The sequence below is a fragment of the Balaenoptera physalus genome, assembly GCF_965194825.1.
Source record: "Balaenoptera physalus genome assembly, chromosome: 15".
NCBI lineage: Eukaryota > Metazoa > Chordata > Mammalia > Artiodactyla > Balaenopteridae > Balaenoptera > Balaenoptera physalus.
The window spans coordinates 72,999,333-73,023,186 of record NC_138894.1 but is presented as its reverse complement, the minus strand read 5'-3'; the positions used below and the strand labels follow the sequence as shown (position 1 = coordinate 73,023,186).

At 46.2% G+C, this 23,854-nt stretch overlaps 1 protein-coding gene across 3 annotated transcripts in view; it reads right to left on the bottom strand.

Moving 5' to 3' along the window:
• Positions 1 to 2,672: 2,672 nt before the first annotated feature.
• XDH (xanthine dehydrogenase) overlaps positions 2,673 to 23,854 on the bottom strand; it is a 66,331-nt gene continuing 45,149 nt past the window's right edge. For 2 of the 3 annotated variants that reach the window (XM_082426970.1, XM_082426971.1), the window contains exons 25-36: positions 21,536 to 21,727; positions 21,212 to 21,357; positions 20,311 to 20,392; positions 19,708 to 19,803; positions 18,940 to 19,068; positions 18,276 to 18,350; positions 16,047 to 16,099; positions 14,145 to 14,259; positions 13,422 to 13,487; positions 11,780 to 11,968; positions 10,291 to 10,467; positions 2,673 to 8,669 (exon numbers count right to left, since the gene is read on the bottom strand). In XM_082426970.1, the coding sequence (XP_082283096.1) occupies positions 8,619 to 8,669; positions 10,291 to 10,467; positions 11,780 to 11,968; positions 13,422 to 13,487; positions 14,145 to 14,259; positions 16,047 to 16,099; positions 18,276 to 18,350; positions 18,940 to 19,068; positions 19,708 to 19,803; positions 20,311 to 20,392; positions 21,212 to 21,357; positions 21,536 to 21,727 (1,371 nt within the window). In that variant the 3' untranslated portion in view covers positions 2,673 to 8,618. Of the gene's footprint in view, positions 8,670 to 10,290; positions 10,468 to 11,779; positions 11,969 to 13,421; positions 13,488 to 13,582; positions 13,687 to 14,144; positions 14,260 to 16,046; positions 16,100 to 18,275; positions 18,351 to 18,939; positions 19,069 to 19,707; positions 19,804 to 20,310; positions 20,393 to 21,211; positions 21,358 to 21,535; positions 21,728 to 23,854 lie in introns of those variants that run through there. The other variant, XM_082426972.1, reaches the window with a different exon arrangement.

The following is a 23,854-nucleotide window of genomic DNA, read 5'->3' as shown; positions in this document are numbered from 1 at the left end:
TTGCAGATGTAAATTAGGTTACAGACCTGAAAATAGGTTGATTATCCAGGTGGGGCCCAATCTAATCAATTTCCCCAGCTGGGGTCAGAAGAGACAAGAAGAAGAAATCACAGATATTCAAAGCATGAGAGGTTTCGCCCTCACTGCTGGGGGCAGGGGTGGGGCACATGGAAAGCATGAGGAGGAACGTGAATGTCCCCCTAGGAGCAAAGACAGGCCCCAGCTGACAGCCAGTAAGGAATCAGGACCTCAGTCCTACCACCACAAGGAAGTGAATCCGGCCAACAACTTGAATGAGCTTGGAAGCAGATTCATCTGCAGAGCCTCCAGAAAGGAATGCAGCCCTGCCAACACCTTGATTTTGACCTTGTGAAACTCTAAGAAAAGGACCCAGCAAGCCACATGGTACCCACATATCTGACTTACAGAACTGTGGGATAATAACTCTCCTGGCAACTTTCAAATATGTAGTACAGTATTATTAACTATAGTCACCATGCTGTACATTACAAGGTGTAGTTTTAATGCACTAAATTTGTGGTAATTTGTTATGGCAGCAATAGAAAATTAACACACCATCCTTCAGCACCATCATTCAGTACAAATGCCACTTCCATGAAGCCTTCTCCAGTTTATCCATCTATCGGTGTGTCCCCTCTGAAGTCTCAAAGCATTCTGCCCCTGAGCCTCTTCAGCCATTGCCATGGTCCCCCTGGGTTATATGATTAGGGTTATTTATGTACATGTCATATTTATCCTACTAGATGATGTGCTACTCGGGGCAGCATCTGAGGCTTATTCATCTTTATTTTCCTTCCAGGGCACAGCACCTCATGTGTAGTCAGTGCTAAATTTTTCTTGGAAGTATATTTCACAGCCTGTACGGATGGTTATTTTAATAAGATGAATTGCTGTGGCAATTAGGAATTGAAAGATGGACCCTAGAAATATTTGCAAATATAGAAAGGAATAGCTGATTGATGATGGATTCTGACAGCCTAAGGAAAACTAGAATGGGCAACAGAAGGATATATGAATATGGAGATGCTTGGAATCATGCTCCGGCAGTTGGCTCTGAGATGTAAATTCATATGCAAAATAAATAGGATTGAAAGTTATCTAAAGTGTTTTAGAATATAACCTCTTAAAAGATTCAACTTCTTGGCAACATCAAGTTTTAATTAAATGAATGTTCTTCTTCTGCTTCAAATGGATAGAAATGTAGAAGAAAATGTAACATAACACCCAGCTGAGCTCAAAAAAAAAAAAGAAAGGGAGACCCCCACGTTCCAAAAAGAAGAGGGAGCTTGAAGTCAGAAGGTCAAGAGTAAGAGCTCCAAAGAAACCTCACAGCCCCGTTGGTGCAACTACCAGATGATGGAGCCTCTGTTACACTTGGTCCCTGAGGGACTGAGCAGAGTAGATCCCCACCAATATCCTTTGACGCTGACATAGGAATGAAGAAGCAGAGAGAATCCCAAGCATAATAAATAAAGAGTTAACACATACCTAGATAATGGAATATCTTAAAATACCTTAACAGAAGAAAAGCAGCCAGTGAGAGATGTATTACCTGCAAAAGAATGACAATTTGACTGACATCAGGAAAATATATGGCAAGGACTGAGAGAAAATAGCTGCTTCCTAGAATTCAATACCCAACTAAATCATGACTTGAGGATGAGGGCAAAATAAAGACATTTTTACAAAAAAGACTGAGTTTACCATTCACAAACTCTGACTGAAAAACTACTAAAAGGTGTGTTTCTTAATGAAGGAAATTGAACCCAGAAGAAAGAGTGGGATTTAAAAGCAATGATGAGAAAACAAAGGCAAACATATGAATACAACTAAACTTTTCAAGGATAACACAACAGTGACTAAAGAAAGTGTTAGAACAAGGTGAAACCACTCAGTTACAGAGATGGAGGAAGAGAGGGGATGATCAGAGTTCACACATTTTAAGGTTCTTAACCTGTTTCGTGGCAGCATATATATTTAATTAAACATAGGCTTTTCTAAATACAGTGTGCATGTTAAAAATTTAAAGATTATCTCTAAAAGAGTAGAAATAGATTGTAGAACCAAAAAACTAGTAGAGAGAGCAGGGCTGGAAGGAAAGAAATAGCTTGATTAAGCCAGTGGAAGACAATGGGAAAAAGAGAGTAAACATGGTCATTAGAGAAACACCAAATGAAATGACAGAAATCAATCAAAATACATTATTAATCACAATTCCTGTAAATACCCTATTTTGCCAGTTAGAAAGATTCTCAAATTGCATTTAAACACACACACACACCCTCATCTTATATACTATTTATAAGAGACTCAACTAAAACATAACATGAACAGTCAGAAATAAAGGAACAAAGTAGACATACCCAGAAATGCCAAGTTGGAGTATGGGCCGTGGAGGAAAATTCTCACCCATTGCAGAAGGAGGTATGTTCGAGGATGTTTCCCACAGTGTTGTTTGTAACAATGAAAGATTGGAAACAGCATGAACATCCGCTAGTATGAGGATGAAAAAATAAAATTTGGCATATACATATCATAAAACACTACATAACAGATAAATGGCTGAACTAGATCAAATGAATACATATTAAAAGCGTAAGGTTGAGTGGAAGAGCAAGTTGCGGAAGGATTTCACCATATGATATCATGGATGTGGGTTTTTTTTCAAAAGAAACTTTATTGAAGAGCAATATACATACATAAAAATGTACACATCATAATGAACCATTCAATGACTTTTCACCAAGTGGCACACCCTTGTAACCAACACTCAGGTTAAGAAATAGAACGTTACCAAGCATCCCAGAAGATGTCTCCTCCACCTTGCTCTACTCTAGTTGCTACCCCTGCCCAAAGGTAACTACTCTCGTAACCTCTAATCCTATAGATTGGTTTTGCCTATTTTTGAAATTTATATACATGGGATCATACACATACAAAGTGTGTACTTGTTTCTTGTCTGGCTTCTTTAATTCCATATTATGTTTGGGAGACGCATCCTTGTTGAAGCATGTAGCTATAGTTTATTCATTCTCTTTGCTATGCTAGGATTCCATTGTAGGAATGTGCCACGATAATTTATGCCTTTCATTGGTGATCTACATTTGGGATGTTTTTAGTTTGGAGGTATTACAAGCAGTGCTCTTATGATCAGTCTTGGACTTTTTTTTTGGTGCATATGTGCATGCATTTCTCTTAGGTATAAGCTCAGCAATTCCTGGGTCGGAGGTATGCAGACTTTCAGCTTTAAGTAGAGACTCTCAGTAGTTCTCCCCAAGGGTTTTACCAATTTACTTTCCTAGCTGTGTGTGAGAGTTCCACTTACTCTGCATCTTATTCACACTTGAGTTTTTAGTCTCTTTAATTTTAGTCATTCTGGTGGTTGATGGGTATGACTTTTGAAACACATTCATGCACAACTACTGTACATTGCCTGTGAATGAATATACATGTAATATAAAAACATGAAGGGGGAGGATATACACCAATCTTAGAATATTGACTACCTTAAGGCAGAGAGGCAAGTCTGAGGGCGGGGGTGGAATGAAATGGAAGGCTTCAACTGTACTTATTCATTTTTAAGCATGAGAAACAAATATGGGCAAACAAACATTTTTAGAACTGGGTGGGAAGTATATAAGTGTCTTTTATTTTTCTCCATATTACTTATATTTGATATACATTGTAATTGAATTTATTCAAGAAAAAAGTTCTTAAAGGAAAAACAGACCCTCCACAGGGAAACAAACATTCACAGTGTATCTGGTTATAAACACAATACTCAAAACATGAGTAATAGACAAGATGTTCCACTTCTGTGTATAATTGTTTCAGTACATAGAAATGCTTTAAGAAACTATAGTACAAAACAATTATGTGGGTCTGATAAAGGACTAGAAGCAAGTACCAAAGTCGAGTATCTCCATTTATAATCTTTTTGCAGGAAGGGCAATTCCCCATGCTGCGGTGGATACCTCATGCGTGTCCATTTAGAAATAAAAATTTCTTGCAGGGTTGGTATGATTATTCAAGCCGATTTTACAGATGAAAAGACTGAGGTTCAGAGGAACTAAGTGACTTGCCCAAGAGAGAGGAAGAAGAGGAGAAGCAGAGGAGCTTGGCCCGCCCACACTCAGTTCCTAAATAGCCAAGCACTGCCTGAGGCATGCTGGTGCCACTGCCCAGGGCAGGTGTTCACTCCAGCCTTGGTGGCAAGCAAGGAAAGGCAGCCTCCCTCCAGTACATCACATGGACAGGAGGACCCCAGGAAATACATATCTCATGGGAGGAAGAACACAGGGCACACGCATGGGTCAGTTCAACACTGTTGATGGGTGAGGACAATTGGCTGCACAGAGGAAGGGCCCTGGTCTCAAGCCCAGCTAGGATGTGATGGGGATGGGCAGGCAGGAGGAGAAGGCAGCAAGCCACACGCTGCCCAGACTCTCAGAAACGCGCTCTGTGCTTCTAGGGCTGGTGTTCTGAGTACATCAGAACAGTGGGAGCAGCCTGGGCACTGCTGTTCTTAAGCCCCCTCCCCCAACATTCAGGGTTCAATCTCAGGAAAGATTTCTGAGTGAGAAATCTCAGGTCTCAGGCTCGGGCCATCACAAAGGCACAGTAGAGCACTCGGAAAGGTGCTCCAGTGGGCCACCCTGGAGCAAGCTGACCAGAGGCTAGTTTGATCCCTAGGCACAAAATGGTCTCTCCCTCTGTTGGGATTACATCGCCCCCTCCAGGCAGTCCTCCTGGGTGGCTTCCTCCAGTGTGGCCACACTGGTATCCTTGCCCTGACACTGGAGGATGGGTAACTCGCTCTCACCCACTTCCTCTTGCTGCTCTGCTGCCTCAGGCTGATCCAACCACAGCCACTCAAGAAGCTCTCAGGATGTGCGTCTCTGAGTGGACCCCTGAAGCTCCCCCTCCCCTGACCTGGTGGGGGAAAACGCTGCCCCATACACAGTCTCTCTCTCTCTCCCTCCATCCCTTCCTCCCTCCCTCCTTTCTCTTTAACAGGGAGGATATACATCTTGCTGTCTTCAAAGATATACTCTCTCTCCAATATCTCAAACTCTATATTTCATTTCTTTATTCCCTGAGGTAGGTGATGAGCTAAAGGCAGCAAAGTCTGTTTCCAGCCAAGCCCCTATGCAAGTCTCGCATAGATGACCTAGCCCATCACTTGGAACAAGGGGATGTTTTGCACTTTCTATTTTGTTCCCACCTGTGGAGCTTCAGAAGGATTCCAATTGCAGCATCCTGTCCTAGATCACAGGCGACAGTAGGGCACAGTGTTTGTCTTGGGCTCCAAGCTGTCCATATCTTCTTCCCACCCCACCTGACTAGAATTCTATCATTTTCCCCGCAATTTGACCCAAAGGTTGCCTAAGAGAAGGCTCGCTTGACTAGTGGATGTATGATTTAGTTTAAAGCATCTGGACCAGGAGTCAGGCAGCCTTGTCATAAGCCTGTCTCTCCCACTAAAGGGCTGTGGGACAGTAGACAAGTCAGTTACCCTCTCTGGGCTTACGATTCTTGGCTCTTAAACAAATAGCTTGAGTTTGATGGTTCCCAAGTTCTTTCCAGTTCTAGGATGCTGAGTCGGTCTAGAAGATTGGACAAGGTCAGGGCCAGGCCAGTTCAAGGACAGAGATGATGCCAAAAACCCTTTGGGCAGTTCCTGACATTTCCATTCCCATCGGTGGGCTGCTTTGTTTCAGGTGATGAGATTGTCACAGGATCTGTCTCCTGCCTTGGGGACATGTACTCCCCCAGTCCAGGATAGAGACAAAACAAAAGGACAGGTCCCTGGGTCTGGGGGGCCCCAGGGTGACGTCAAGCCTCAGCAGGTCAAGGAAGCTGCATGTTCCGAACAGCCTTGTTCCAGGATCTAAAATAGGCAGCAAAAGGAATGGTTTCCAGGCTCCCCCTCCACTAAAGATAAAAATACCATGGGCCCGGGGATGTTCCCAGTCGTAAATCAATCCGCTGGGACTATTTCTGTCCTTATCCCTTGCCCACGGTTCCTCCTACGACCTCCATCCATCCTGCCCTCCCCGTCTGGGCTCCCCAGCCACCTTCTAGCTGCAGTAGGTTGAAGTTCATCAGCTGCCCTTGGACCACAGTCCACGGCTTAGTCACGCCCCTGTGAGAATCCTAACCTGCACACAGGTGAACAGATAGGCGATCGGGGCCTCCTCCAACCTCTGGGAGCCTGCGTAGCACGGGTCCACTCTGACAGGCAAATGGACTCCCAGTATATGCCAGGTTTCCCTGCCTGCATGGCTCAGTCGCAGCCTGTTTTCCAGGAGTAAATGCCCGTGAGTAACCCTTCTGCACGGCTGTTGGCAGGGTTTCTTCTTCATGTCATTACAGAGATTAAAGTACTACCTCTTAAGGCCACTGGGATGATTAAATGAGACCCCGTATGTAAAACACGAAAATTGGCACCTGGCAAGTTGTAGATGCTGAGAAAGTAAGACCTGCCTTCCCCTGCCAGCCATTCACCAGGAGTTCGGACTCCCACAGCTGACCCATGTCTTCTGAGAGCTCCTTTGAGGAGATTTTTGTCAGTCTGAAACCCTAAATCAGCTTCAAATCCGGCTCTTGAAGAGACCTTTGAAGATACCCGGTCTATCCTGAGGCACTAAAGCAACTCCCCGGTAACTAACCTACAGCAGACGCGAAGCTGCCGGGCCAGCTGGAGACTATGGTCTCATGTCCAGTCTTCCACTGCTCTCTGCAGGTTGCAGTGAGATACTGCAGTCAATGCTGGCATCGCCTGTGCGACACCAAGCCCAAGGACCCTCACTTTACAGAGTTGAAGCAGTTTACAGATAAGACAACAAGGCAAGGCCAGGTGTCCGAGGAAGGCAACACCTCGGAATAGCACGGTGATTTACAGCTCACAAAGCACTTGCCTGTTTGATTTTCACGACCACCCTGCCTTGCCTCTGTTCCTAAGCTCAGAAGGGAATTCAGTCATTGCTCAGCCCTGATAGACTAATAACAGCTGACAGACACATCTCAGTTTCAGGCCATGTCCTAGAACATTCCAGAAGATCAATGAAACGGGCCTGTGTGGATCTCAGTGCAAATACCGGTTTTATTTCTAAAGCTCTTCAGTTTTCATCATGCTGTAAAACAGTCTAGAATATTCTGAAGAAAGGAATTTTGTAAGAAAGTGTGTGTGTGTGTGTGTGTACATGTGAGTGTTTGGTGTGTGCATTCTCTAGCAATGAAGGCTGGCTAATATATGGCAGATGTCAGCATTTGGTGTGATTATGGTGATTAATAAGCATTTCTCACATGCCAACCAGCTGACAGTTTCATTTCTTAGTGACATCAAGCACCGGGCTCAGCTGCGTGGTTTACACTGTCCTCCTTCTGTGGCCAGAACCGTGGATCCCATCCAGCAGAATGTTGGATATTTTATACAGTGAAGGCACATGACAAGGTCACACTGTCCACCTAGCACCAGGTAGTGATGAAATCACCCGTCGGAACAAGCAGAGGGGATCCTTGCCTTTCTCCTATTCTCTTTTCCAACCTCAGACACTTGGGGGGATTTAAGTCAAGTTCATGAAGCCCAGATAGCACATCACAGTAAGGGAAACAAGCCTCTGAGCACTGCAGTTCCCTTATGTAACTGGAGTTTTTAGGTCATATATTTATAGACGTTTAGATCCAGAGAAGACCTTAAGAGATTATTCCAGTCCAATCCTTTCATTTTGCAGTAAAATGAAGCACAGAAAAGGGAAGTGACAGTCTAAGGTCACAAAGATAGTTAGAGACATGGCTGGGAAGAGAACCCAGGCTCCTTGACTGTTTTTTCTCTGGCCTATCTTGATTCGAGTAGCCTCGTTTGTAGATGGGAACTACTGGCTTCAGTTGAAGATTTTTAAAACTGATCTTTTTTTAATGCACAAAGGAGAAGAGGAAGAAGCTATTGCACTGTAGGTACTCAATAACTGGGTTTGTTGGCTTTTGGTGTTATAGAATAATCTTACTTTATGCAGCTTAAGAAGATTAAATCCAATTAACCTTGAATTTGTTTCATTCTTTATTCTCTCCAATGAAGTGCTTAGAGGTTTGAATCTCACCCCACCGTCCCATTGCAAATCTGAGTGTGGATATGAGGTTATAATATGACGCTCATTGGTTTGAAGGAAAAGCTTTCTGAGGAAGGCACACAGATTTAGAGTTACTTTGGTTTACGCTTCTGGAGGTTTGTGGAAATCCTCTTTGAAGGACAGACGCTGTCAACACGAGGTTATACAGGCTGTCCAGTGAGTTGGGACATAGCACAAACACTTCCTAAACCTATTTCAAATACATGATTACAACAGACATGAAATGATGCTAATTGCCTATTAGCCACTTGGGCCTAACATTTCTGAATTTGCTTATCATTGTGTTTATAAATCATATTTTTGATCAAAATCTTCCAATGCATTCAGTGTTCTTCCAAACACCATCCTGATGAATCACACCGTTGTCATCCTGCAACTTTTATAAATTCATGTTCTGCAGGGCAAGTTCCATCTTCCATGGAATCCCCAGCGTAGGATAAGAAGACTCCAATGGGGCTTTTTTCTTCAGACCTTCAGAGACCAGGGTTTACAATTTTCTGGTACATCAATGACACACTAGGAAGGAACAATAGAGAACTTATTGCAGGGTCTTCACATAGCTCGGGACACCAGTGCCAACCACCATTCCAAGACCAGACACCACTCTGCAGTCCAGGCTGGTGGGAGTGCCCCCAGGGCAGGACCCCTTAATTTCCTAGTCATTCGTTTATTTTTATTAAGCACGGTCCATGTGGTAAGCACTGTGGCAGGCTGTGGAGATCCAGGGATGACCAAATACAGAAGTGGTCCTTTGTCATGTGACACAGTCCTTCAAAAGCGCAGTTGGCTCATGGATCAGCTGCTCATGCAAATCCATTGCAGGGATTTTAAATCACCGGTGTGTTGTAGCATCACAAAGGAAGGGGCTTAGGTTAGAATCTTTGCTTTAGGTCTAGGGCCTCAGAGGGAGGGGCTCATCAAATCATTGAGTTCTGCATCAGACTGTTTACAAGGAGCTAACTTTGCAATCTGTGTGCGCTTATTGGGGGCCATGCAGCACCTCTGCCCTGTGAGAATGGGGTTTGGGTAACGGTCAGCACTGGGGCCACGGTGGGAAGGTTCTGGGCTATGGGAAGGTTGCTGCCCAGGTGTGGGCATCTCACTGCCTGGGAGCCCTGCACATGGGCTGTGTGGTCCTGACGCTGAAGCTAAATCTACTGGAAAACCTAAAGGGCAGCCTGACTGGGGACCCATCTGCCTTCCTCACCCTCAGTACTGATGGCAGATTTGCCTGCCCCCAGGGCTTCTCCTGTACCCTTCCCATCCCTGGAACACTGGGTTCATGAGTACCCACTTCATCTTGAAACCCAAAAGGCCTATCAAATTTCCTATCAAATACCCAACAGGAAATCCAACTTGGGTATCAGGAAGAATCCAGTTCTGCTAACTCAACAGAGGCTGCAAAGGCAGTTGGAGAGTCCTGTGTATGCAGGGCCCACTTCAGCCCAACTCAGAGAATGTGCTGCTTCTGAGGCTCCAACAGTGGATGAAACTGTCCCGGCACAGCCTCCTTTTGCCAGGCATTGTCTCCACAAGCATCACATAGGGGCTTCCCCAAAATGATTCCAGTGACCGTGGAGTTCACTGCTACACACACCTCCAAGCTAGTAACCAATCACCACGTAGTGCAATCATCTGGTTTCCTAAAAGGCTGCAAATTCTTCAAGGGCACTTATGTGTCCCCAGTATCAGCATGGCACAGGGTAATTACAGAACAAATGCGGTCCATCTCATTCATTAATTAATTCTTATTTTTCTCTCCATCTCCTTAGTACCTCACACAGTGTGTTTAACAAAGAAGGGTCTCAAAAATGCCAGGGATGGGCACAAAAGATTAGGTTCTTCTGGAGTTTTATCCATCACCCTCAACTTTATGGAAAATAATGAAATCTGTGGGTGATAAATGTGCATCAAACAGCCCTCCTTCCTCTCAGGAGGCCTAGCTGCAAGCTGCAGCTTTAAGGGGTTTCTTGTTATTTTCCTGCAGGTTGGAGGAGGTACCTCAACTGCATAGCAGAGGGCGGGCGTGGACCCAGGGCTTCGCAGTTGAGAGAGAGCCTACCGTCTCACCCCTCTCTCTGCAAGAGAACCTTCCCCAGCCTATGCCCCGCCTCCCCAGACTGAGGGGGCATCATACCAGGGTGGTGAACTTGTCCACGCAGGCATTACGGATCTTCTCCGGGGTGGCGGGGCTGTCTAGCCGGAAAAGCTCCTTCGTATTATTATCTGTGTGCTGAGCCCGAGCTGCGCGGATGGCATCCTTGATGGCAAAGAAGATGGAGGCGCCCAGAAAGAGGGGCGGCTCCCCAACAGCCTGAGTGGGCAGAGCAGAGTATAGGCGGGGAGTCAGGGGAGGGCCCAGCTTCCACATCTGCAGGGCTGGGGATGCCGGGTAGCCCAGCCGGCAATAGTGGCTGCATCGAGCAAGACAGGAGGGACGGTCAAAATTAATCGGAGGCTGAGAACAATCAGTCTAGTAAATGACTCAACCTTGTGGGTCTATTTCTTCTAACTCTTACTATGTGATTTCCTCTGACGACACCATGCAAATACAATGGACCGTTGAAAGATATATTAAGTAACTATATTTTACAGGCAAAAAAAAATCTGACCCTTTGCTCACAGCAATAAGCCTAGGGGAATAATCCACCTGCAGCTCTGTCACCAACATTTACAGGCATCATAATTATTCTTACAATTTTGCTGAAATAGAGGCATCATGACAAATAGGAATTAAACTATTTTCTAGCAGAGGTTGTTTTATCCCCCCAAAGCATAGATCACAGACTGCCTGTATCAGAATCACTAGGGACACTTGCTAAAAATGCAGTTTCCAGGGCTGTACCCCAGACCTACCGAATTAAAATTTCTAAGGGTGAGCCCAGTGGAGCTGCATTTTTATCATGAGCTCCACCGCCCAGTGATCTGATGTGCAGTAAAGTGTAAGAGCCAATGGCAAGGATCACAAAGTATCCCAGGCCCTCCCACAGTAAAGTAAACCGTGAGATGAGCAAAGGGCTGTGTCTCATTGGTTACAAGTAATTATCTGTCTTCCTTCCTAGACCAACGACTGTATCAATCAGCTTGATTGATTTTCAACCATTTTTTCATACGTATTCAGGGCACGGAGGAAATAGAGGATGGTTATAACCATCCAGGAGTGCTGATCAAGAATTAAGGTGTAGTGGTGGACCCTGAAGGAGGTGACAATGTGTGCACAGAGGCGCTGCCCCATGTGCAGTGAATAGGCTGATTCTCATGAGACAACATGGGTGCTGGACCTGTGAGATCATCTCTAAGATCAAGCATCGGGGATGCACACCTGAGACGGGGGTGTAGGTCAGGCTTCGACCTACAGGACTGAACTAAGGAATCCCTCTGAGCGTACCCGCAAGAGCTGGCTTGGACCACACAGAGGTGGTGTCACCCTTGACCCAGTTCCCCATGTTCCCAGGCAGGACTGCCCACCCCTCCATTGCCCTCACCAAGGCTCGTGTCAGGCTCTCCTCTCTCTTCCACACGAGCCCCCCGCAGACCCACATGGCGGGTGGCTGGAGGCCCTCATCACCACCCGTGGTTTCCCACAGTGTAGACGGGAAGGTAGCACAGACCCAGGGCAACAGTACCTTGGATGCATAGATGGCCTTCCTGTTGGGACAGTCGCGGAGCAGGGACACTCTGAACTCCGTGGGGATGCTGCCGAACGCAGGGATCTTGTAGGTGCTGGGGCCGCGGGTGTGCAGGCTGCCCTCAGGGGAGTAGTGCAGCTCCTCCAGGGTGAAGAGGCCCAGGCCCTGGACAAATGCCCCTTCCACCTGCAGGGCAGACAGAGACCGTGGCTACCCTGCCTTCCCGCCCCCCTCACCCAAAGACAGGTGTTGCTTCCCACAGCGGGCACCAAGCCCCACCTGCAGTGGAGCCTGGAAAGAAGCTGAAAACAGCCCCCCACTGCTTCCCTGGCTCCCTCCCCAGCCCAGGATAACTGATCTGGGCCTTTGCCAGGCATCAGTGTAGGCAGAGCAAAGGCACTGAGGTTGAAATCAGTTTCAGAACTTGGCCATTCCAGGACGGACACGCAGCTGTAGGCGTAATTTCCCATTAGAACCTGCCGCGCGGCAGATGGAGATGTTCCTTCCACGTTGCCAGGGGAGAAATGGCGACCCCGAGCTGAGAAGCAAGCTCGTGGGCTGATGGCGGCTGAGCGTCCCGCAGGGGCCCACGCCCCTCCTATGTGCTGAGTGGGACCATGCGCTTTGGGGCAGCCCCACAAGAGAGGAGGACTTTCCTGGATAGTAGAATTGAGGCTTTTTGAACTCCCAGCCCTGCCTGCCCTCCGGGAGAAGAGCGCCTCTGCTGTAGCTTACAGATCTCTTAAAGGGCACTGCCATGCTCTGCTGGCCCACACGTCTGCTCGCCCAGCCTCACTGCTCAGAGTCGTGATATGTGGCACCATCGTAGCTAAGCAAGTGTGTCTGGGGGAGGCCGGGGGCTGAGCATCTGTGTCTGCCATGCTGAGCCCTGCGCCTGCCAGTAGGAGGGGCTCCTCACCACAACTGTTCAGTGAGTTAATAAACAGATTTATGACTAAGTTTCTCTATACTCAGTAACTGTCCAGTTTCGAGAAACATAATGAACATTTTCTGCCAGATGTTCAATACCTCAGTTCTTGATTCCTCCCTCTGTCTTTTTCTGTTCTGCTGCTCTGCTTAATACTCTATTTTCCCAAAGTGATTTTCTTCCAGCCATCCCTTTATTCCTCTTGCTGGAACCCATGTCTTTTGCTCCCAGGACCCTCCACCACCCCGCGCTTGGTAGCATTTACTTCCTAGGGTGCAACAGCTGTCCTCGGTAGAAGAGGAATGAGGAGGGAGAAGGTGCCTCTGACCCGAGATCCCACGGCCTGCACATTGATCCCAAACTCAATCTCCACTCCCCCTCATGCTCCCGCTCAGACTACGCACGTGTGCGCGTGTGTGCATGTGTGCGTGCGTTTGAGTGTGTGCACACCCAGTGTTCCCACCACCCAGCATCTTGTTTTCTGATGTATGAGTGCCCTTTCCAGGTTTAACCACGTGGATTTGTCTTCCGCCCCGAGAGGTGGGTGGGCTCTCATCTACCTAAATCCCACTCAGGGAGACTCACTTGGTACCGTGCTCAGACCTGCTTAAAAATGACAGTGGACAACATGCTGTGTCTGGGGACCCTAGGAGGTGGTGGGGCACATCAGTGGCCAAGTCTGTCACCACTCTGACCCCCCAGGAGTCTTACCTGTCCAATGTCGATGGCAGGGTTCAGACTGGAGCCAACATCCATGACGATGTCTGTGCGGAGGTTCTAGTGCAGACAGCAAAATAAAAGCAGTTCGAAAAGAAAGGGATGTGTGGAATGATAGATGGGTCTTGGTGACCCTTAGGTTATTAAGTGCCAACCTGAGTAGTACTTTCACAAGCAGAGCACTCTGGGCACACTCAGGCAGGAGTGTGAGTAGGAAGGGCAGGTCCCCAGTTTCCTGAGGCTTTGAACCTGTCTGTGTCTGGGTTGATCATGTAAGGAAGGGGTTCACAAATTACATTCCACAGGCTGAACCCAGCCTATCCCCTGTTTTTCTAGGGCCTGTGAGCTACAAGTGGTTTTCACATTTTTAAATGATGACAAAAATAAAAAGACTATGTTGTGACGCATGAAAACTATACGAAATTCACGTTCAGGGTGCATAAATTACATTTTATGGGAACACATCCATGAGCATCTGTTGACACACATTCATGTCTGTTTTCACACTATAAGACAGAGTGAAATAATTGAGGCAGAGTCTCTGTGGCCCAGAAAACCTAAAATATTTACTCTCTGGTCCTTTATAGGAAGTTTGTCAAGGCATGATTTAACACATTATTTTCCCAACCGGAAAGTTCATTCCTATCAACTCTTTGTAGTGCAATTTCAGACGTTTCTCTTTTTCCCTTTAGTACTAAAGTTTTGCAAACTTCTTACCTTATGATCCCCTGTTAAGCAGTCAATTTCCACTTCAGAGCAAGCCACCCCATAGGTGAAGTAGTGGAAAGCATTCCCTGAGTTTGTCTCAAAGCTGTAGCCAAGGTTGGGTGTCCTGGGGGAGAAAAGAGAAAATACTGCACATGTATTAAGAGGAACATGCCCCCCACTCATACAAACACAAATAGCTTGTCCCATAAAATCTTAAGACGCTAAAGGTTTTATTTTTTATTCAGCTGTTCTTCAAAAAAGTCCATGAGTTTTGAACATTTTGAACCTGTTCATGAAACCCAGGCACTCCGGAGCATTTTGTCCCTTGTCTCTGCTCTATTTTGCCAATGGTTTTTATATGAATCATTCTGTAGAGCAGAGCAGTGGAGGGTCCCAGCATGCTGGCCTCTACATGGTAGAAAGAGAGGTGACAGATCTGCCTGAGCTCATGAAGGACATGTAAGCTACACTCCAAATGATCTACTGAATAGGAATTCAAGATCCCAGAACCAAAGGTTCTTTCTGGGCCAGCTTGTGAGCTGTTCATACACGTTCACCTGCTCATGGGGCTGCTCACCTTTCTCAAGGTGAAAGGTAGTAAGATCAGTACCTCGTGCCAACTTGGGTGCCTCTTAAAGCAGCCACTTTGCCTGGTATTACTCCTCATCTACAGACCCCTTCTAAGTTTCAACAAATGATTTGAGCAGAGGGTTGTTAATAAAAACAGATGCCCTTTTATAATTTTTTTTTCTTTTTCAATCCTGAATATCTTATAAGATTCCAATTTTGCATGAGTCAACATATACGAATGTATGTGTGTGTGTTCTCTGTTTATAACACTGTATCTGTGTTATTCTATTCACTACACAGAAATAATGATGTGAGCTGATGTGATCAGAATCTGCATGAAAACAAAACCAATACAGGGCTGAGGGAAAAGGCTTCTCCCAGGAGATCATCACCTTCTTTGACCTCTGACCTCACCATCTTCATCTGGGTGTTCCCTGATATAACCCCAGTTTTATCAACTCTAAAAATGAAATAGGAACTTATGAGAAAATTTGCGTTAGTTTGTGTTTGTGTAGGTCAAATATTACATAACCCAAGGAGCACTGGCAAAACATTACTTTGCCCTAAAAGTATATATATACATTTATATTACATGTATATTATATATATTCATAAATTCACACAAGACCTTTTAAAGCAAACATTGAACTACTTTCCAAATCCACTGATCTGTGAAAGAAAAGGTCCTAGTTAAATTTCCCAGAGAAAGCTAAAACATTATGGCTGACAGTAAATACGATCATATCTTTTTACAGCTTCTAAAGCTGTTGGACAGGGTCTCTGCTACTGAATTTTAAAGTTGCGGAAGATACGTGCTCTTTTCTAAAACTCACTTTAAGTCCCCTGAATTCTGCATTTTGTAACAGGACTACGTGCTCTAAATCCTCCTCTCATTCTTTTGAAGGAAAGCCTCCTTAAAGAAATCTGACGCGTAGCACAAAGTAACACACACGGGTAACTCGGAACACCAGACGCCTTTGGTTCTTGCTGAGGAGAACGCTGAGGCGGGAGTGGCTGGTAATTGATGCACTATGTCAATAAATGAGGAGACAGGTTCAGAGAGAACCAGTGATTCCCCCAAGTGGAATAGTATACTTTAAGACCAGAACTAGAACAGAGGTCTTCCGATATGCAGCTCATGCTTTTGGCACAGAGTTGGGTAAGCCCACGTATTTTAGAGGATCTTTAAATTGAAGCTAGTGGAAGTCCATCGGAGAGACAAGCATTTTGGTGGAACTGCTCTCTCCTGACCATAGGCTGACAGAGTTCAGTGCTGGAGGGCCCTGCAGAGGTTAGGATGACAACACACTGTAAGATGGGCGAGATCAGTGCCTTACTTACCTGTAAAATCCAGTAGCAGACAAGCTCACTGTACCCCGGTAGGCAGCCATGACCTGAGGAGAGGAAATGGCCATCAGGAAGGGGGAACCATGGTTTCCAGAAACACTGGCCCAGCACTAAACTTTCAGGAGCTCATCCTCCTCATCTGGAAGCTGATCAACTCTTTTTACTAGTGATTCTCACTTCCATACCTTACCTCCCCTTCTCACCGTACCCCCTGCACTAGGTCCTTGTCATCTGAAGCCTGGAGCACTGCAGTAGCCTCTTAACTGGTCTTCCTGCCTCAAGTCGCCTCCTCGCCCTGCCATGTAGCCCAGCCAAGTCAAAGGGATCATCTTAACACACCACACTACCCATGTCACTCCCCTACTCTAGAGCTTTCCACGCCTCCCCATTGCCTACAGAGCAATAGACCAAATGCCTGACATTCAGGACCCCAGTCTTCTCTCTGGCTTTATGTAACACACACACCATTGCTACTCCAGCCAAAATCAAGTGTTAAGTCTCTCCCAATCCTTCATGTCCCCACATGTCTGCACCTTTGTTTATGTGGGTCCTCTGCTATATCTGCCCAAATCCTTTTCTTCCCTCAGCAACCAGCTCAAGCTTGCCTCTTCATCCACTTCTCCTGTGATTACTCCCTAATCTGGGCATTACAACAGCAGCTCTGTACACTGCTTATCTGATACTTAACATGTTAGCATTGTGTTCTTATTTATACTTTCCTATTAATAAAGCTATCCATCTCTCCACCCATTCTATCTCTTTAGCTACATAATAAATTTTCCTTCCTTCCTTCCTTCCTTCCTCCCTTCCTTCCTCTCTCTCTCTTTCTTTCAATATCCACAGCTCTAAGATTGAATTTGTTACTGATATAGTTTGCATCATGATCATTGTCAATTACCAAGCACTTTACTATATACCAGATGCTATTGAGTCCTTTACAGATACTGTCTTACTTAATATTCAGTGCAATCCTATAAGATCAGCATTTATGAAGATTATTATCTTCCTGTTACAGATGAGAAAACTAAGGTATAGAGAAAAAATTTCTCTAGGATCCTTACTATATGTGCATGATATCAAATATATACATAGATCATAGTGGTGGCAGTAATGGCTTGTTTTTCAGTACAGTACAAACACTAAAGAGCTTTGATGCCTGTCATCTCCTGATCACACCCTTCTGATAATGGCCTTTTGGGGGTTATCTGCCTATAAGGAACACTGGACTACATGGCCGATAGTTGAGGACAAATCCCAGGTCAACGGATCGGAAAGGCATTATTAAAAACAATTACGTTGCCTTACAAATCCATACTAAAATTCAAACTACCAAAATCAACCCACATTCATGTGGTGTCTATGAGTGTGGGCAGGGAAGTACAGGTTGTATGAGGCATAGTAAGGTGAGTGAGTCAGAGAGAAATAGCTTATCTTCTTTGACTCTATTGAGGGAGACTTGTACTATCTGTGCTGGTTCACGTGTGGTCACATTTTATGTGTTACTATTATATCCAGTCCTTTCACTCCAACATTAGGGGAAGGTGAGGCAGGGCCACCATTGCTATTTCTGCTCATGGGAGGAGCTGAGGTCTCCCACCTGAGGGACACTTCCTTGCAGCTCCCTCTGAGGGTTTTTGACATGCAGGCTTCTGAACCAGAACTCAGAGAACTGGGCTCATTCTCATCATGAGTGCTTGTTGTGTCACTCTTAAAATCACAGAGACGATATAAACTCGTGGGCAGTATCTTTTTCCCTGCCCCCTCACAGATAGAGTCTCCGGACCCCAGAGCTGGGCAAGGGGAGAGGTTCCTGGGGCAGCCCTCCGAGAGATGGAGGTTTGGAGAAAACGAGGCTCAGCAAGACTGCAAACAAGTGGGGCGAGGGACCAGCCCCGAGGGACCAAGACTTCTCAGTGAGGCAGAGGTAGCACTCACCCCATCCTCTGAGGCTCAGGGTAGCTGAACCCCTAGCTCCCACAGGGCTGTCAAGATTCTGGATCAGAAATTCTCCTCAAGTGACTTCCCTCAACTATGAACATTGTAGAGACGGGCCCAGTATGGCTGAGCATTGACTTGTCCTGTGAAAGCACACAGAGCACCTCAACTTCTCTTTGCCTGTGTGACTAGATCCCAACCTCTTATTCCTGCCCAGGGTCGGGGACAAAGCCCTGCTCTTAACTTCACTTTAATTTGCAAAAGCGACTTGAATCAGCTCAGACTTACCCAGTCTTCCCAGGAGCCACTGGGATTCTTTCTCTTGAAGGGTTCCAGCCTTTTCAGGATGGTCTGGCAGGCTTCCTGAAGAACACATGCCCCACATGGCAGACACATCAGTCCTCTGCGTTCCCAGACCCAAACAAAACCCCGAGGTCCTCCAAGCGATGTTGTGCCCAGAGTGCCACTCAGACAGCCTTGCCACCCTCTTGGGAATGTCTGAGTCCCCGGGTAGAAGCCGTTGGCCCTTGCTTGGAGAACACTTCCTGACCCAGTCCTGAGGCTGACAGAGGGGGAGATGTTGAGGGATCCCTAAGGAGGTGCCTTCTCCCATCAAACGCCTTTGTTGGATGACATCAAACAAAGCACGTGGTCTGACCTGGCTGACCCCACAATCGAATTTCAATTTCGCTCCATTGTCTTGTGTCCTCCCAGAATCCCCTGCTTTCCCTCCAGCTGCCCTTGCCCTCCCACGTTCATCCTTCCTGGCCTTGATGGAAGTGGTCGTGGGTCTTGAGCCCCTCTTTTAGCTTGGTGTCCCCTGGAGAAGAGAGCCAGAGGCATGGCCACAGCCGCGAGCCTGCAAGGAACCACTCCAGCCCCCAGCCCGGGGACTCTCCAGGCCCCCCGCCTTGGGCTGGCCCTCAGCGCGGTGGCCCCTGAGGCTCCTTACGTAGACGGCCTGTCCGTAGATGTCGGTGCTGACAGAGGCAGCCGTGGGAGAGCTGTTAGGCACAGTGTTGGTACTTGTCTCGCTGATGTAGATCTTAGAGGTGGGGACCTTCAGAGCTCTGCTGGCCACCTGCCAACAGAGAGGACGTCACCCCCTAGCGAAGGGCTTGGCTACCTTCTCCCCAAGATGGGATTCAGATTCACTGTTACAGGAAAGAAAATTATCTCGTAAACCATAATTCTACTGAGACTCGGATGCTCTCACATCTGTCTGAATCTGAAGCAGCACTTTATGGAGTGGTTTGGTTGGATTAAAAAAAAGTCATAAATGTAATGGTGATGAACAATGCCTTTTTAAACTAACCCTGGCTTTTAAAAAAATCCAGTTTGGCCCGTGCCCACAGGCCAAGCAGGTATGCCAACTCTAATTCAGCGCCCCTGGGAGGAGTGCCATGTGAGTGAGGGTAGCCAGCTACCTTAATACGCATGACACACACACCTTACACACAGTCACAGAGCCATAGAGGGCTGGTGATGGAAGTGGCCTGAATCATCACCTGGCCAACCCCTTCGCACAGATGGGGAAACTGAGGCCAAGAGGAGGAGCAGACTTGCCCAGGGTCACATGTAAATGAGCAACAGGGCTAGGGCCAGAGCCTAGGCTCGCCTCTGCTTCTGGTATGTGGCACTGCTCTCTTTTTCACAGAATCTTCCCTCACGCAGACACCACAGTGCTGGGGCGGATGCCCACGGGCTCCAGACTGCTCACCTGGACCATCTTGGTGTGAAGGCCTTGGCCCATCTCTGTGCCCCCGTGGCTCACCAGCACAGAGCCATCTGTGTACACGTGGATCAGGGCTCCTGCCTAAGGGAAGAGAACGATACCAAACAGAAAATTCAGCAAATCCTAACTCAGTTTAAGGCCTGGGACCAAAAGTACTGGAGCCCAGGAAAAAGAAAACCAGCAGTAGAAATTTGGATAGAAACCTCAGACAGAAAAATCAAAGCAGTATAAATCTCATGATCTAATTATATAGTCTTTCAGTAGTTTGCAAAACTACTTTTTTTTTTCATATCTCTCTGTCACCCATCCTAAGAGGGAGGTAGGTCTTTGTCCTGATTCTCCTGACGAAGAAATGGGATCAGAAAGGCAGAACAGATGTCCATAGTCCTATAGGCAGGAAGATAAGAACTAGACATTGACCCCAGATCAAATAGGGATGTGCAAGTTCAACTTTCATTTAAACAGCAAAGAGTTCCTCTGGTCAGCTCTGTTCCCGTGACAATGGGCTTTCCCTTGCAACACTGCAAGCAGAGGGGGAAATGGGGCCCCAGTGCAGTGGAGATGGACAAAATTATATAAAGCAATTACCTGATTCAGAAAAGGAACTGTGAAGCTTATTCCAAATTTGGTAGGAATTATGCACAATCCTCTCTTTTTCCAACAATTCTCCCTGAAGGAAAAAAAAAAAAAAATTCTCATAGCAGCTTCTCCACTATATTCATGTCAGATTGGACATATCTTATGTCACTATCTTTGTAAAATTGGGACAAAGCATCCTTGGAATTGCCCACTTAGTCTCTGTCATAACTGAGTTGTGCTTCAATTGTGTAGACAAAATGAGAACAGTGGAAATTTGGGTTCTAGATCCTCCAGTGGAGCTGAAACAGGGCCCACCCTTGAAAGTCTTGACTTTAAAGTGTCATTGCTCTGCTTCCCTGAGTGGGATTCGGATTGGGTCAGAGTGCTCTGGTGATCATGGACTGTACTCACCCCAGGGAGGAACTGTGGCTCGCTGATGATAATGATAATACTTTCTTTGTGCTGTATATTTGCTTATCCAAGTAACTCTGTCAGAAAGACAGAGCCAGCACAATTATCCCCACTCTACAGATGATGAAACTGAGACCCAAGGAGACGGAGTGACTGCCAAGGTCACATTTATAGATTAATGTCAGAGGTAGGCACATAACGTGGTGTTCTTAGTCCCAGGCCGGTGTTCTCTAGAACATCGTCTGCCCAGAAGGCACACAAACATATAAAGATGGACCACGCTGACGTGCTATGACGCTGAGTGCTGTGAGCCCTGAGCCCCAGGGCTGAAGACCATTTCAGGATCTCAAAGAGATGGCTGTGACTGAGTTAGCAAACACAGCAGCCTCCTAAGTTACCTATTAAGTTATTATTCTTATTTTGAGTTCAGCAAGAAGGCTATAGAATCTGAAACCCAGAGAGCCCCACAACGTCAGGCGCCTCCCCTCCTGGCGCTTACTTGTTGAACTTGTCAACCTCAGTCTTCCGGTCATGATACTGAGAGCTCTTCAGGCATTCATCCCAGCACCTGGGCAAGTTGAAACCCTCAAGCCTCTGGTTGAAGTGTGTCAGGTCCCCTTCTCTGTACAGGTTCTTCCTCCGTACCTTCCCAAGGAGAGAGACACTGAGGCCTGGTCGGTGGCAAGAGACCAGGGGGGCATAACTGGAAGTTGAACTTCCCGCCCCTCACCAGCGCCTGCCCATCCTCTACCCCCACGGGAGATGTCCAAGATACAAAGCAGGCTAACCCCCTCTGACTTGTGCCCCCAGATTCCCCGCTTACTTCCTCTGCAGGCAGCCCACAGGTCACCGCGACGTCACTCATCCAGTGCTCGGCAATGAACAATGCCTGGGGCCCCCCAAAGCCCCGGAAGGCCGTGTTGGAGGGCAGGTTGGTCTTGCACAGCCGCCCTGTGCCCCGGACATTGGGGATTTTATAGCTGTTGTCCATGTGGAATAACGCTCGTTCCATTATCTGAAGCAGAAGAAACCAAAATGGGAAAGAACAATGCATGGATTTCATTGGCTCCTCAAAAAAGGAATTTCAAGGGCTGTGCCCATCCCCACCTCTGCCAGGCCCACAGTCAACTGTCCTTCCTCAGGCCCAAATTATTGCTTTCCTGGGGTATTGCAAACCTCCTTAGTGCACTCCTGGCCTCCTGTGTCTCCTCCTTCTAATTTATGCCTCATTCTGAAATATAAGGTCATAGCAGGTCAAGCACTTGCTTCAAAGTGGCACTTACTATCTCCAGAGTGAAGTCTGTATATCTTTAAGCATGGAATTCAAGACACTTACTGACCTTTCCCCAATACACTTTTTTTTTTTTAAATAAATAAATTTATTTTGGCTACATTGGGTCTTCATTGCTGCTCACGGGCTTTCTCTAGTTGCGGCGAGCAGGGGCTACTCTTTGTTGCAGTGCGCAGGCTTCTCATTGCGGTGGCTTCTCTTGTTGTGGAGCATGGGCTCTAGGCACGTGGGCTTCAGTAGTTGTGGCACGCGGGCTCAGTAGTTGTGGCTCTTGGGCTCTGGAGCGCAGGCTCAGTAGTTGTGGTGCACGGGTTTAGTTGCTCCCCAACATGTGGGATCTTCCTGGACCAGGGCTCGAACCCACATCCCCTGCATTGGTATGCGGATTCTTAACCACTGCGCCACCAGGGAAGTCCCCCCAATATACTTTTGATCCTCTTTTCTGACTGCATGTTACTCTCACCCGTGAGGCCCCTCCCCACCATATCCACCTGCTAAAATCCCCATTCAGCTCCCACATGGAGGAGCCCCTCCCAGATCTTCTAGTTGGAATTGATCATTTGCCTCTTTTAAAAAATTGGTGACTTTATTCCCATTAAACTTGTACTGCAAATAGTTTAAAGAATCAAATACTTCCATAAGCCATGTTATGCAAAACAGCAGCCGCCTCCACTTTCTTCCTTCCACTCCCCAGAAGCAACCACTTATTCTTTGTCAGCTATTTACATTGTCTTCCACATCTCTAAATAATGTGTTTATATTGCCATTTCTTGACTTGTTCGGTTTTAGACTTTTTATACTGTTTTCCCATCATGGAAAAGGAGGATTTAGCTCCCGCCCAACCCCCTTTCTCTACATATACACCAGCTTCCTGTCTCCCCTCGTCCTTGTATAGTTATACTTTCTTCTCATCAACCGTCCATTTAATCATTCTGTAAACATCACTTACAGCTGAACCATGTAGTTACACTAGGTTTACTTCTCTTTCTTGATAATATTTTCCCCCTTGGAGTTAACAATTATCTTTACTTTTTTCATTTGCTTCATTTTCTATGCACATATTACTACAAATTTGTTTTCAATATGTTCAAACACATTTGATTTTCTATCAGTCTCATCTTTTTGAAGAAACTGTTTCTGGAGCCTTCTGGCCAACTTCAATTTAAATTGGCAGCCCCTAGGCTTCTGTTCAGCTGTCACCCAGGGGTTTTCCCCTCACATTCATCCCAAGGATTCCCTCTGCCTCTCTCCACATTGAATCTCCTGTTTCTAGATCCCATGTTTTCCCTTTTCTTAGTTTTACACCCTTATATTATTGGAGTACAACCGTCAATATCTTCCCAAAAAGTGTATATCTAAAGGTACATTTTTGAGAACTTGCATGTCTGAAATGTCTTTATTCTACTCTCACCCTTAATTCATGATTTGGCTGTATACAGAATTCTAGGTTGGCACTAAGTTTCCCATTTACCCTCAGCATTTTGAAGGCATTTTACTAGTGCATTCTAGCTCCCCAGTATTGAGAAATCCAACCAATGCCTTTCCAACTCTTGGAATGAGTTCCGTTTTTTTTTCCTCCCTGAAAATTGTAAAATCTCCTTTGTCCCCAGGTTTCTAAAATTTCACAATAATGTAAATTAGCATAAGTCTATCTTCCTTTATTGTGCTGGTTACTGGATAGGCTCTCTTAATCTCAAAATATATGTCCATCAGTTTTGGGAAATTTCTTGAATTATTTCTTAATAGTTTTCCTTCTCTCTCTTTTTTCTATTCTTTCTTTCTGAAACTTCTATTATTTGGATCTCCTGGACTGGTCCTCAAATTTTCTTGTATTTTCTTGCTATTTTTCCC